Genomic DNA, 14,486 nt, shown 5'->3' with positions numbered 1-14,486 from the left:
AATTAACCAGATTTCGAAATCTAGTATACAAATATAAAATTTGTTTTTTAAATTCACCGGATTTAAAATTCAATATAAAAGATGAAATCCATTTTCTAAATTCATCGGATTTCAAAATCCAATTCTTAGCTAAATTTTTTTCGAATTTGTTTTTATTTATAATTTTATTTTAAACTGTTAATTAATTATTTTTAAGTTATTTTTAAATTTGTATGGTTTTGTTAGTTTCAACTTTTAAAATTTTATTTATTTTATGTTTGTCTTTTCTATATTTTTGTGTTTTTATTTCATTTATGATTCTATATTTATTAAAAAAATTAAAAAAAATAAGAATAATACACATAACAAATAAATTAAAAAATTAAAAAAATATATAACCAATAAAATAAATTACATATAACTAAAAACTAAAAAAAGTAAGATAAAATATAAATACCATATATCGAATTCCATGAAGAAAATGAGAGAGATTGACAAATTTGTTTCAGAAAGAGATTTAGAAATCCATCTGAGAGGAGAACCGGATTTCAAATTCCATTAACCGGATTTGGAAAGTAGGGTCACGCTCCATTATAAAATTTTGGAAAAATTTTGGAAAGATACTTTGATTGGATTAGATCCCTTAAAACTTAAATTCTCTAAGCTATATGAAAATTCCATACTTAAGAATAAAGTCATAAAGGAGTTTAGGAAATGAGAAAACAACAAGTGGGAATGGGGAGTAAAATGGTGAAGGAAATGGTTTCAGTGGAAGTTGCCTCAAGTAGATAAATTTGAGAACCTTATACAACAAATAACAATAAATTAGAAGAGTGTGGATTCTTGGTTTTGGAAAGATGAGGAAGGTAGATATACTGTTAAATCTGGGTATTACAAAATAAAAAACTCTTTTAGTGGAGAAAACTCTTATTTGTACAGTATGTTATGGACTGTAAAAGTAGCTCCCTCTGCACAATTTTTGGCTTGGGGGATAATCATGACTAAGGTGCCTACAAGGATAAATCTTAGGAGGAGAGAAGTACAATTAACTGACGTTTCCTGTGTATTTTGTGGACTGGAAGAAGAGACTAATACACACTTATTCCTCACTTGTAATGTAACAAAAAAGATTTGGAACATGTGTAACAAGTGGGTGGAAGTGAGTACCGTGCATCATAATCAACTTAAAGCTCATTTCCAACAATTTGAAGTAATGACCCTTAATAATAAGGGAAATAAGTTATGGAAGGGTGTACAAGTTTGAATTATAAGGTTATAAGGAACATATGGGATCACATGAACAAAATTGTGTTTAGGCAAGGAAAAGTAGATGTAGAAGAAATACTGACTTTGATACAATTAAATGCTTGGACTTGGATGAAGTATAAAATTAGTAAGGTTAATTTCTCTTATTCAAACTTCTCTCTTTGTCCAATTCAGTGCCTTCATTCTATTACTTAAAAACATAACCATAATCACAAATAGGGGATTGAATAAGGACCACGAATGCCTATTAGGAAGTAAATAACTATTAAGGATCGAAAAATGTATTATGGATTTTTAAAGTATAATATTTGACTACAAACCCAAACTTTGGACATGATATAGTTATATAGTCACTCTATATAAATGTCTAAAGAGAGAATTAGTTGTATTTTGTTAAATTTAAATGTATAATATTTACAATAGATGAATATTTTTATAATAGAGAAGTACAGTAAAAAAACTTTGTAAATTTTTATATTAATTTATATATATATATATATATATATATATATATATATAATTCTTTGCTGATAAAAAGAAAACAGATTTGGAATGTGTTCTAAAACCGGATTTCGATATCCTGTTGATAGCCGAAAAATCTCATTTCCTGAACAACCTCATTTTATTATATAATTTCCCATCATTTTCATGCTCAATACACCAGTAGAAAATAATAAACAGGCAAAAAAACTGAGTAGAAATGATTTAAGACATGCAATCTAATCCAGGAGAAATCAACCAATTGAATAGCCAATATATCATGTAGGGAAAATGTCATGAAACCTGAGTTCTAGGGGATAAAATTTTAGATTCATCTACTAAACGGAAAATTGGTTTAACTATTGTATGGACTGGACATAACAGTACAACAACTTTTAATTCAGGGAGATTAATATTCCCCGAAAAATATATGGTACAACAAGTTTTAATTTGTGGGGAATAATATTCCCCGGATAAATGAAATTATCTGCGATTGTAAGGTGGTGGCATTGCATCCTTGTTCCGTCGTCTATCTAATGAAGAATAGTGATTGGACGAATGATGGGCATGCTCCCGGTGCCCACTTGCGTTGTTTCGGCTGTGGTGACTAACTTCATGACGATGCCTCGAATGGTAATTTCTTTCATGATGATATGATCTAGAGTTATGATAGTCATCTTTTTGGTTAGAATTTGATTGCTGACCTGGTGGGAGGTTTTGTTTAGTAGGAACAGCATCGTGTCCTGGGCGTGATTCATAAGACACTGGTTCTCGATGACCCATTGGTGCGGGATAAGATTTAGGAGGTCCATTATGCGGCCGGTGGCGGTAACCAGTAGTGTCAACCTTTGCCTGTAAGGAATTCACCACAAGTCTATGTGCAGCATCACCAAGCTCTCGACCAGTAATAGATCCTGGAGGGTTTTTCCTGAAACAAATCATAAGTTTAAATTGGATTCTGTGACTAATGAGTTATATTAAAGTAGAAATAGGACGGAAAATTGGCAAAAATCAGAGAAACCCATGACGAAGTAAATCCCCTCAAATGGGATGAAGCCAAAGGATTTGTGGTTTTTTATTTTTATTTATTAAAAAGTTTAATAAATATTTAGAACACGAAATTTAAAAATAAACTGTTAAGAAAAAAGATGTTTAGTTTTGTAATTAATATAAAATACTTTTGATAATTTATTTATTCATTTATTTTCAATTTTTGATTTATCCACATTACACTTTTTTACTTTATTTCTTATTTTTCTTTAGTTATTTTCATTTCATTCCTCCTGGTTTCTTTGCTCCAAACTATTTCACATGGAATCAAAACAATGCATAAAACAAAGTCTTACCTCCAATTTTCAGCATGGTGTCTCCTACCTGAATCTTGATGCCATAAAACAGGTTCAGGTTGTAGATCTCCAATTGTAACAGTCTGTGTACAAAGCACATAATTTTATTTTTCAAATACGTTACAGAATAAGTAGATGAAACACAAGGAGCAATGTTACTTTAAACAGACCAGTGCCTTTATGCGGCAAACGTTGAAATTGAAAACTAAAAAGGGAAAGGGACTTGAAAATTGGAGTAAATACGAAGCTACTAAATTTGATACCTTTTTTGGAAATTTAACTCCTTGTGGTGGTCGGGTAATGTGTTCATGTGCATCTGGGAGTCTATATATTGCACATCTGAGCAACAAGGGGCAGATAAGATAAATCATAGCAACTTTCACCGTAAATGGTGTCCTTACGAAATTATATCCAGTATCGAGAAACTTACATAACATGATTGTCCATGATATCTTCCATGCTTGCAATAGAAGACCTAAAGATAGGAGGGCAAGGTTCTCCACCACATAAGGATATGTAACCATTCATTCCACCACTGCATGTATTCCTAAATAACATCAGAAAATAGTCCGGCAAGATATTAAAATTTCAAATTTGAATGTGTGTATGTATATGAAAAAAAAAGTATACAAACTTGACAATTTCATGCATTTGAAAACTGCTGTGACTTTCTATAGCAGCATCTAGTGTGCTTGTCTTTGGGGAAAAAAATCATATCCAAGATACGGCAAGGCCCACTCTAATTACCATAATATATTAGTATGTTTTACCGTAACAATGTGCCATATCTAAGCATTTAAGTACCTAAAACATAGATAGTACTAATTCCAGTCTAGCACTGACACAAATGACAAAACGTCAGCTATGGGTATAACATGGACTTGAAAGTTAACATGAATTGGTACGATGGTTACTCCCTTTAACAACAAGCTTTTAAGGGTGGATTTTCCAAGTGCATGGCTGCTAATCAACTAGTTGTCAGTGTCTCAAAAAGGGCTAGCTATAAAGGTTTCTGATTGGTGAAGGGTTCTAACAAACAAGGAAATGGGTGAAATTACACTGAGTGTTGTTAGCGAAAGTCATCAACAAATAAACTCTTTGAGGTGGTGACCTGATCGGGATTGCGTATTTGCGGTGCCAGAGCCTCAAATCAAATATATGGGATGCTCGATAGATAGAGTATTAAAGTGTTTGGTTCTCTTCCCTTACTTTCTTACTTTTTAGGTGACTTTCAAGTGCTTGGATGCTTATCACAATCTTGCACATTATTTTGTTTCACTAAGTTAATTAATGTCTCAGACATGTGTATATCACGTTCAAGCTTAACTTCAAATTAAAAAGTAGGAGATCCCTAATGTACAATTCTGTATTACTTTTTTCTTAAATTACATATGCATACTCCATACCAATTCACAAGTCATATATTATGGCTTGTCATATCATAATCAAGAAAAGTTGCGACTCATGGCCATAAATAATGCTCAACAGATGTAACAAATCGACTGCTACGATCAGAAAGAAATTTGATTAAAACCTTATCATCCAAATATATTATTAGGAAATTGCAATGCGTCACTACCAACCTTTCTTTTGGATTGATTCTTTCCTTCACAACAGCCCGTTCACTGTCTGACATGTTTTTACACTTGTTGCCGAGTGTACTTATGCAGGCAGATAGAGGGTGACAAGAATTCACAAAGAGCAAGTCGAACATTATAGCATTCCTTCGCTTTTCCTCAGGCTTTTAATTTTTTTAATAGAAATTGAATATGGAGAAAAAATGTAAACTCAAATTAGTAAACATCATGGAGGGGGGAGAGTTGAGAACAGCAAATTGGACCAAATGTGAATTTAAATTCAGAGAACAGAGACATACTGTTAAAAAGTTTTCAATCTTTTGAACTTCTGCCAGAAGGCGCCCTTCATCAATAAAAGGCAACTTAGCAATACCCTGCAAAGAAGAAGGATGGTATTGTATGAGCTATGATGCAACCATGTCTAGAAAACACCGGAAAAAAAGGCAAGGGTAAATCAGGATTGGACCTGCCAAGCATAGCGTTTGCCATTCATGTCCACTTCAAAGTCTGAGACACAACACTGATATTAAACGGGGAACAATATTCATAATATAGTGGAACTTCTAAAACTTAAATTAATATCCCAATTTGTTAAAGACATACCAATTGGATAAAAATCAATAATTGGTGAGCTTGGATCCGTCATAAGTCTCCTATATGGCTCAGGAAGAGCATGAGAACTGCAGATATCATAGCTCCAATGTTAGACTAAGCGAATTTAGGAAGCTACAACTCCTTACAAAAATAAGTTGTGCAACAAGCAAACCTTGCAGCAGGAAAGACTCCTAAAAGCTGGTCAAATGGTTTGAATGGAGTACCCAGATTAAAGCTAATATCAAGTTCACCAAGGCCATTGAGATCAGACGCAAAGGGGGCATAGTGATAAGGATAAAACCTGTTGTAATAAAAATCTAATTAAAACTAATAAAATAAGTCATGCAATTCTTGTAGATCCAATCCGGAAACCGGATGAAGAAAACATATAAAATTCACAGGCACGCATGAATAACAAGTTGAGAGTCATGCTCAATCCAAATATTAGTCCATCCCTTGGAGAATGCAACGTCCATAGCCAGAATCACACCCACCACCTCGACATATAAAGCATTGAACACCAACATATGAAAAGAAATAACCCACAATGGAAGCATGTTGATCTCTAAAAGTACCCCCCCACAAAATATATGAATACAATATATACACTAGTAACGTTAAGTTTTCTAAAATCACAAGTTTGCAAAACAAAGCACTTTGTCCAACCACTGCTAACAACATCTCTAACATTCTTTCTACTAAACATTCCACCACTGGTTGAAATTTATTGAAAACTACTAAATCAAGACAACCTCATTAAATGAGAAGAGATTTACTAAAAATTTATCTAAATTTCAGTCAATAGAAAAGTGTTCAAAAGAATCTGCTGTTATCATTTCTCTTGACCAATTGTAGTTCGTAGACTAGGAATCTCAATTTTCCATTTAAAATCAGACATCACTATCTCTAAAAAGATGTGTGTGCTTGACATTTTAGACAAAAGTAGATGCTAAATTGGAAGCCAGGCAATACTTTACGGATCGGAATATTCCATATTTAGAACCAGGTAGATAAAATTGTTTAAAATCACACATCGACTAAAAATATTATACTATATAGTTGCAAACCTCACCTTAAGATCCTATTCTCCAAGATTGAGTTAGACTCAAAATCTACTTTCTAGGATAATATCCAAGCTTACCCAAATGAGATTTTGTTAGATCAATTGTGTCACCTACTATTGGAGCACTATTAGACAGCACATAAATATTTATTTCCATGCTCAAGATGTTTCGTCATTGATAAAGTGTATAGATCTCACATAAACGGGAGATATGATCAAATTATGGTATACAAGCCTCACCTGACTTAATAATTGCTTTCTACGAACAAAATAAAAGCCTCGTCCCTTCCCTAGAACCCATGTAGACATACAAAGAGCTAATATCCCCAACACTAATCCTAACAACATATACACCTACTTCAAAGTACTTTCTCAAGTTCTAAATAAATTCAATGATCACAGATTGCCATAAAATTTTAGCCTCTTCATTTCTAGTAAAACCATAACAGTCTATCCAGATAGACCATGGCCCCCTGTTACGAAGGTTTAAGTGAGGAGGAATAGATAAACGACAAGGGATCATTACCCTCGAATAGACCATAATCATGTCATAGTCGAACAAGTAATTAGTTGCAAAATAGGGTACAAAGAAAAGTAAATAGACTGAAAAGGAGACGAGGAATCAGAAATTGGAAGAGGCCACTGTTGGGGGAGCGCTAGTTTTTCAAGCAATAGTGTACTGTTTTCGTTTCGGTAGTCCTCTATTCTGCCACCACCCTGGTCTGGGTCAGGACAGAAGAGTTTCCAATGATTATATTCTATAATCCATCTGAACCAGTTTCTAACATAAAATCAAGAATAGGTCAGAGGGACTTCAAACACTGATACCTAGATTTCACCGAAAATATTAAAGCACTATGGTCAACAAACTGCAGCAGAACAGTGAAGAACAAGCCAGGAACAGGTTATTTGCAAGCATCACGCATTGCATAATTTTGGTGTCAACCAAATAAGAGTTAAAATTCAGCAATCAACACTCGGAGTTGGGTCATCAGATATTTGGTGAATGGGAGGAAAGAGAAATCACCTCTAGTGCCATATTAAAGGTAAAGGAAACCCAACATAATTTAAGATTCATACAGTTCTTCAGAAAGAACTAGAAAAGGAACTGACCAATTCCAAGAACAAACACCTTCATAATAATAGTGCATCACCCAACATAGGCCTTCAGTGTATTTCAAGACCTAAACAATAGACTGCAATAAGAAAACATTGACCTCCATATGAACCAAAATTAGTAACACTTCAATTCATTAACTTACAACATCTTTTCGTATAGCTTCAAGTTCCTCAGGAGTTTTAGCAGAAAACTTTTCCTCATAATACCTCTCTTTCCAGCCTGGTTCTCCCAATTTAATCTGTTGAAAACAGAAATATAAGATACAATGAAGTGAAATAATTTTAAAAGAAAAAGGAGAAAGAACTTTTTACAAACAAAAAATGTAGTATAAGAGTCACTATTGCAAGCTCTATAAATGGATGGGTGTCATACTTCTCAAAGGAAAGCCAGTAATAACCCAGGTACAAAAAGAATTTAGAACGTTTTGCACGTAATAAATCCCCCAAAAAAACTAGTTTGGCGCTATAAGCTAAGGATAGCGCAACTATGTGCTAAGAGGCCATAACTTTCACTTTTTATAGGTCACATGGCAACAACTCCAACCATTCTCTCCAGCATACATGAGTAATCGTTCCAAAAGAATCAACACTTTCAGATAAAAATCTACAAATGGATAATCCTTCTGAGGCATGCACTTTAAATTCGACGCTCGTTCTTTGAAAGTAAAGCATATGCAAATCCATAATTTAAAAAATTAATAAAGATCAAAGGCTCAGTTAATTTTCTTGAGTTTTATTTTATGTTTTTGATATATTGAAGGTTCAACAAGGACTCGACTGCAAAAAATTCTAAGAGGAAAAAACATGAATACTATATAATAACAGTGATAAAATTAATTCATTTCAGTTTGTTTTATCAGTTTAACTATTAAATATTTCCTTCCATTTATTTTCCTTAATAGAAAGTTAACTAATCAGCATCAGCATAAATAACAATCTGGGATGCTAACAAACTCCCAAAATTTCCTCAACCTAAATTATAGTTTATACAGTGTCAAACCAATTACACTAGCAAACAAAAGAGAATACCCACAACCACACAATGGTTGTCAAATTGGAATTCATATCATGAATTGAAAGATTTATTTTCAAAATCATGAATGGAACATTATGAGAGCTTCAGCAATTAAAATTTTAATATCCCAAAAAACTCAAAAGTTCCCCAACATTATACATTCTACATAGGGAAAACAAATAACAATTACCAACAACAAAGACTTATCAGCACAACCTACCAACCAAGATTGTCAAATTGGAATTCCTATTGCAGATTGAAAGATACATTTTCAAATCATCACTTGAAACGTTATAGTCAAACGTAATATTCATGATCAATACTAAAAAATGTCATAACAACTTTTTAACAGAAACATTATTAGTATTTTAAAGTGAAATAACGCTCTCCATAGCTAATAAAGTGAGAATAAACTTCAAAATAATGGAGAAAAGACTACAGGAGCATTTACTTGTACTATCGTTTCTAGTTTTCACTTTTTAGTGACAAAAATATCACCTTGCTTGTAATCTGTTTACTGTTTTCAAATATTTGTAAAGGAAACAAAGAAAACCAAAAAAGTTGTTCAGTGTTTTCTGAACTTTGCAAACAGAAAATAGTTTGGAAACAACATAAGAGTTTTGTAATTAGACAGTTAAAATAGAAAATTAAAACAGGAAACACCAACAGATAATCCAAACTCGGCTCCACAGCACATAAAAATGTTTAAAAAAAGAAAATATAATTTAAAAGGATATGAATAATACAATATTCACGCAATTCTAACTATCATGATCCCCACTAACACTAGGTGGATATAGGAAAATTACTGCAATGTAATTAAATCCTTAAGGTTTAATCAAATATTCACAGGCAGGAATATTTACATACTATTTGTTACTTAAAAATTCAAATAAAACCACCAGTGAAAGTGCATTGGAAAACTGAACTTACCTTGTCCTCGTCAGCATTTTTGGAGTTGAATACATCAGATTTCTCACGAAGTATCTCTTTCAATTTTGTTTTCAGTTCATCTTTATTATCAAGAACCTGAAAGGAAAAAGAATACTAAACTCAATCAGATAATAGAGGAGACAATCGGCTCATTGTAAAAGCCTTACAACTTAACAATGAAAAGATAATAAAGTGAATCTAATTCCTCGCCAGGCTCGTACCCAGTAAAAGGTTAGCCCATATATTAGTTCTAAAGAATGCCTCTCCTGAAGCAGGAAAACGTACTTCAATTTCAAGACTATTCTCAGCTTCAACAATAGCAGCAGCAACACTTGCTCCTGAAGATAACCTAGCAACTTTCTGAGGCCTCTCAAAGGCTTCTTTTCGGTCTTTTCTAACTGATGAACGAAAATTAGAATGCCTGGATTGTTGGAATGGTGAAGGAGTTGGAGCCGAAGCAAGACGAGAACCATGAAATTGTGAAACTGCTACTAAAGAGTCTGGTTGAAATTGAGGTTTAGCATCATCTCCTCTTCTTGCTTGTGCCTTTCCTCGCTTTATTTTCTCTGTTTGTCGCTGAAAGCAGAACAATAAATCACGAAGAAGAATCACTTCAGAACACACTTGAACATCTATAACTAAGAAGAAATAAAACATATAGGCTTATAAATGTTTAATATCTCTCACTCCTCAATATTATGACTAGAGTTCAGCAGTCATACTTCCTTAATTGTGTGACATATAGACAGAGGGTATAAGCACTAATTGATGATCTCTCTCTACCTCTATGCAGTCCTTGAAGGGGAAAGAAAGAGATGCAACTAAACAGACCTGGTGTAATTGAGCTCTTTTCTGGAATATTTTATCTTCATAAGATCCAATAGCCTGAATGAAGTGTTCCACCCTGCTCAAATTTATCTGAAAAAAGGCAGTGAAGAAAAGAGACAAATTATAAATAAACATAATTTAGATGTAAAGAGGCATAGCATATCAACACAAATCACCTAAGTTACCATCACATACCGTGCTTCCATTGGTTAAATAACCACCAAACTCCCTAAATTCTTTCTTGTATACTGCAATCAGCAAGTTAATTGCACCCTAGGTAAAAAAAGTCAAAATCCCAACAAATAGATCAGTTACACGTTCTCAACCAGCATATAAAACATTACACGTATGATTAGATGATACAAAACCTATATCATAACACCATAGTTACTGCCACACAACAAAATTTAAGAAATTAATATGGATGGTAAGGATTAGGACTTCTATATGCCTTAACATTAAGCCCATTCTTGAAAATTCTTACCCATTTCTTTGCACTAAAAATATTGCAATGAATTATGCTATGATTACTTTTGTCTTAATTGATCAACTCAAATAAAACAACTGAAGTTTGAACCACAGATTACATTTTCTAATGATTGTGTCAATAAACACATTGGAGAGGTCATATTGACATGATGGCACCCTTTGGCTTGCTTCATCCTAGACTACAAAATCCTGCATAACCACTCACACGCTTTGAATTAAGTTCAATTTCAGAGAAAGGAAAAAGGAGTTTGATATTTTATTAATGCTTCAACCCAAAGCAAAGCAATTCAGTCTTGTTCGACCAAAGAATTTAAGCTTTCTCGATAATTAGTTCCTTGTTATTTAGACAAAAGAAGAAGCCCCTCATTTCCAAAATTGACCCAAATTTTTAAAATTAGCAACCAAAGTCCAAATAGGGGGTGAAACAGCACCCATATATGTCCAGTTAGGCTAAGTCAAGGAAAAAAACTCGATAATTAATGCTTACAAAATAGATGACCAGTCCTGAAATTAGATTCAAACCATATATATAGAAAATAAGGGAGAGGGAGAGAGGTAACAAGAGATCTACAATGCCAAACCTCACGAATCTCTAGTGTAGGCATATGAGGTAGGAAATCATTGCCGACGAAGAAACACATGAAGATGAAATCATCAACAATGCATTCAAAATCAATCTTGAATGGAGGATTAGGTATCCTCATCTCATACTCCAGATATTCTCTCAGAGTCCAAATATTCAGGAACTGCAAAAGAAAAAAATATAATATATATATATAGGAAGTGAGAATTAAGGGGTAAAGTAACAAAATTATGTTGTCATATTCAACAACTTTATGAATGTATGAATTTCAAATCAAACCCAGACCTGGAATGGTTTTTTGGCCACAACAGCCTCTCCTTTTTCATCAAATTCTCCTGCCTTCCTTTTTGCCTTTCCTTCACAGTTTGCCGCAAAATGACCCATCTGACCACAGAGGAAGCATTTGTCTTGTCCAGGAGTAAATACAATCTGCAAAAATACATTATTTACCAAGAATTCAATCACAAAATCTAATGGAAAGCCAAAATAATTGCATGAAATTTTATCAATCATTCTTCACCGTCAGCATCATGTATCTATTTAACTACTATAATAAGCTCTAATTCAGGGACAAAGAACAACTCATTGGACACAAACCTCTCTAAGGATTGAAAAATGAATTTCATGGGTAGCCAATGCCAACATAATCAAATCAGCATCCTGACATCAGAACACCAAATGGAAAGAATAAGTTAATTACATTCATGATAAATAAAGCAAAGAAGACACCAAGTGAAAGTAAAAAAGAAATTGGATTTTCTTTTTTGAATTAACTAAATCAAAGATGAATTTTGAAGAGTAACAAGTTGGAAGTAAGATATATACCAAACCATACAGGCAATGCCGTGTATTTGGATCGCAACCTTTAAGATTTCTCTGCAGACGGATATAGGAAATAATCTTATGCTCCCCTTCACCAGGAACATTTGCATCAGAGAGGATAACCTTCAGTCACACACAAACCATAATATTAGATTACATCCTTCTATTGAATAAGACACATTAGCCACAGTCACACAGTTTATATAAAATGAACTCTCTATACCTTAATATTTTTCCATCCAGGGTCATTGTTCAACCTAAGATGAATATAGTACTGAAGTGCAATTGACAAGACAGCCATAAATTCAGTTCCAGGAGTAATGACATTTGAATCAAAAGTCTGTGACTCTTCTTTAGGAGGAAGCTTTCTGCCCTCCTTCTCAAATTCTTCCCTTAATCTTGCTTCTTCAGCAGCCTAAACAAGAGAAAAGAAGGCAAATATGGGCAAAATTCATATCTAGCTTGTAAAACATTTCACCAGTATCGTGAGACACCAACAACATTAACCACAAACGAAGTAAAGAAAGCAAAAAAACTAGCAGTTTCCCCCCAGACAGTTTCAACAGAACTTATATTTTACGACAACACTATCTCCCACTTCAATAAAGTTTTACCAGTATATGTAAGCCACAAAAATTTAAACAAAAAAAGTGTATAGATAAATGGATAAATACTCAAGCCCAAGGCCAGAGCATTCACCATCTGCAATGTCTATCAGTAATCAGACAACCCTAAAGTTCAAGCATTTATTTACCAACCAACAAGCATTGCATGACATTGATTCAACTAAATTGTTGATAACAACAAAAGAGTGCAAACAATGTTTCAATTGTAGATCGTGGAAAAAGGCAGAGAACAAATAATCTGCCATATCATATAGCAGGTCACAAGATGGTTGAAATATAAAGTTTTACGCAAACAAAAATACAACACATAAAATTTGGCATTATAGATTAACTCAAAAGTTCAATTTGCTGAAGACTTGTCAGAGATGACAAGAGGATGCACGCCACATGCCACAACCACAACAATGATGGTAGTCATAGTAGCGGACGGAGATGCAATCGGCTATTTAACAACAGAGTGTGTAAGTTCATACAAAGTCCACAACAATTGCAAGATAGAGATGTAAAATTCAAGCACGCACCACCAAATGAGTGTTAAAAAATATATGCAAAAAACATACCGCATCAGCAGCATCTTTCGCAGACCTAAACCTCCTAGACCGTTGCTGGTTCATTTTCGCCCTCGGCGCAACACCGTCTACGAGTCGAACCAAACAAAAACAAATAAGCCTCACCGTAACCAAGGTAGCGCAATTACAAAACACAAAAATCACAAGAAACAGACACACACCAATAGCCATGTAGAGCAGCTTCCGAGGCCGCACAATGACGAATAACCTGTCAATGTAGTCGAACATACACTCAAACACCTCATCAAACGACGTCGGAGAGGGCTGCATACAAACAAACAAAGCGTAATCGTACACGTTCACATTCTTGAAATTCAAGCAATGATAAATAGATTAATTACTTAAGTTTTGAAGAGAAAATAGCGAGATTGAGAAATGTTACCCTATCCTCGGGGTGAAAGCACGGATGAATGATGCCGTTCATATCGAGGTAAAGATTATCGTATTCGATGTTGTTAGGATTCTTCTCACTCGTATCGACCGGGATCTTAACGCCGTCAATGACGACCGACTCCTCTTCAATTGCGTCCACAACCACCATCGGATATTTCTCCGCCAGCCATCGATAGAAGGCAGGGACACCCATCGTTCAGTCGCGAACTCAGATTCAGTTCGCCGAAACCGAAAACCCTTTTTATCCAATCCAAACTCACTACTCTCTCTAGTCTAAACGGAGAAGAAGAATATGCGAAATAGGCCAACTTTGATTCCAGAGCGCGGGCGCTGCTCCTTCTTGTTGAGCTACTACACTCTCTCGCGCGTGTTGGATTGCTAGGGCAAAGAATCCGACCGTATGAATGGACGATAATACCCTTTCCAAAATTCGTTATGTGTTGATGATTTTGACGATATTTTGAGAGGGAAAATTTATTTTTTGACAAATTTTTACTATGCTTTCTTGGACGAAACAAAATTTAGTGTGGTTTGAAAAAAAAGAAGAAAAAAGTTCGATAAAATATCATAGTTCTATTTTGAGTGATTTTTAGTCTTTCTGGAGGTCGGCGAGCTTTTATTGCGTCGAACCCTCGTTTTGCCATGTTAGAAAACAAAATAACATCATTGTTGTTTTATTTATTAATAAATATTAATTCCTTTCGTTCATTTTTTTTTCCATGTTAAAATACAAAATAATATTTTATTTCTTAATAAAATATAAATTATTTTTCTTCTATATTTTTAATGTTTTTATTGTAATTT

General features: G+C 33.9%; 1 protein-coding gene across 2 annotated transcripts; it reads right to left on the bottom strand.

Moving 5' to 3' along the window:
- Positions 1-1,965: 1,965 nt before the first annotated feature.
- LOC114178042 (5'-3' exoribonuclease 3-like) lies at positions 1,966-14,088 on the bottom strand. 2 transcript variants are annotated; one of them, XM_028063719.1, is made up of 23 exons: positions 13,672-14,088; positions 13,451-13,553; positions 13,281-13,357; positions 12,318-12,509; positions 12,098-12,217; positions 11,870-11,932; positions 11,558-11,701; positions 11,271-11,435; positions 10,396-10,473; positions 10,204-10,290; positions 9,658-9,948; positions 9,373-9,468; positions 7,568-7,663; positions 7,419-7,489; positions 5,415-5,543; positions 5,252-5,328; positions 5,115-5,155; positions 4,948-5,022; positions 4,655-4,812; positions 3,502-3,618; positions 3,335-3,410; positions 3,072-3,154; positions 1,966-2,653 (listed from the first exon to the last, which is right to left on the bottom strand). In XM_028063719.1, exons 1-23 carry the CDS (start codon positions 13,873-13,875, stop codon positions 2,209-2,211), a joined length of 2,988 nt encoding a protein of 995 aa, XP_027919520.1. In that variant the 5' UTR covers positions 13,876-14,088; the 3' UTR covers positions 1,966-2,208. The 2 variants fall into 2 exon arrangements, with proteins under 2 accessions (XP_027919520.1, XP_027919521.1); XM_028063720.1 differs by having other exon boundaries at positions 3,502-3,606.
- Positions 14,089-14,486: the final 398 nt, after the last annotated feature.

The sequence above is a fragment of the Vigna unguiculata genome, chromosome 3 (assembly GCF_004118075.2).
Source record: "Vigna unguiculata cultivar IT97K-499-35 chromosome 3, ASM411807v1, whole genome shotgun sequence".
In the NCBI taxonomy this organism is placed as follows: Eukaryota; Viridiplantae; Streptophyta; class Magnoliopsida; order Fabales; family Fabaceae; genus Vigna; species Vigna unguiculata.
This window is presented reverse-complemented; position numbering and strand designations above follow the sequence as displayed.

Coding starts and splice junctions, on each gene's coding strand:
- LOC114178042 (XM_028063719.1), bottom strand. CDS start 13,875: ATGGGTGTCCCTGCCTTCTATCGATGGCTGGCGGAGAAATATCCGATG. Junction 9,949..10,203: donor AAAGAGCTCAATTACACCAG/GTCTGTTTAGTT, acceptor TTCTGCTTTCAG/CGACAAACAGAGAAAATAAA. Junction 3,619..4,654: donor AGAATCAATCCAAAAGAAAG/GTTGGTAGTGAC, acceptor GATGTTATTTAG/GAATACATGCAGTGGTGGAA.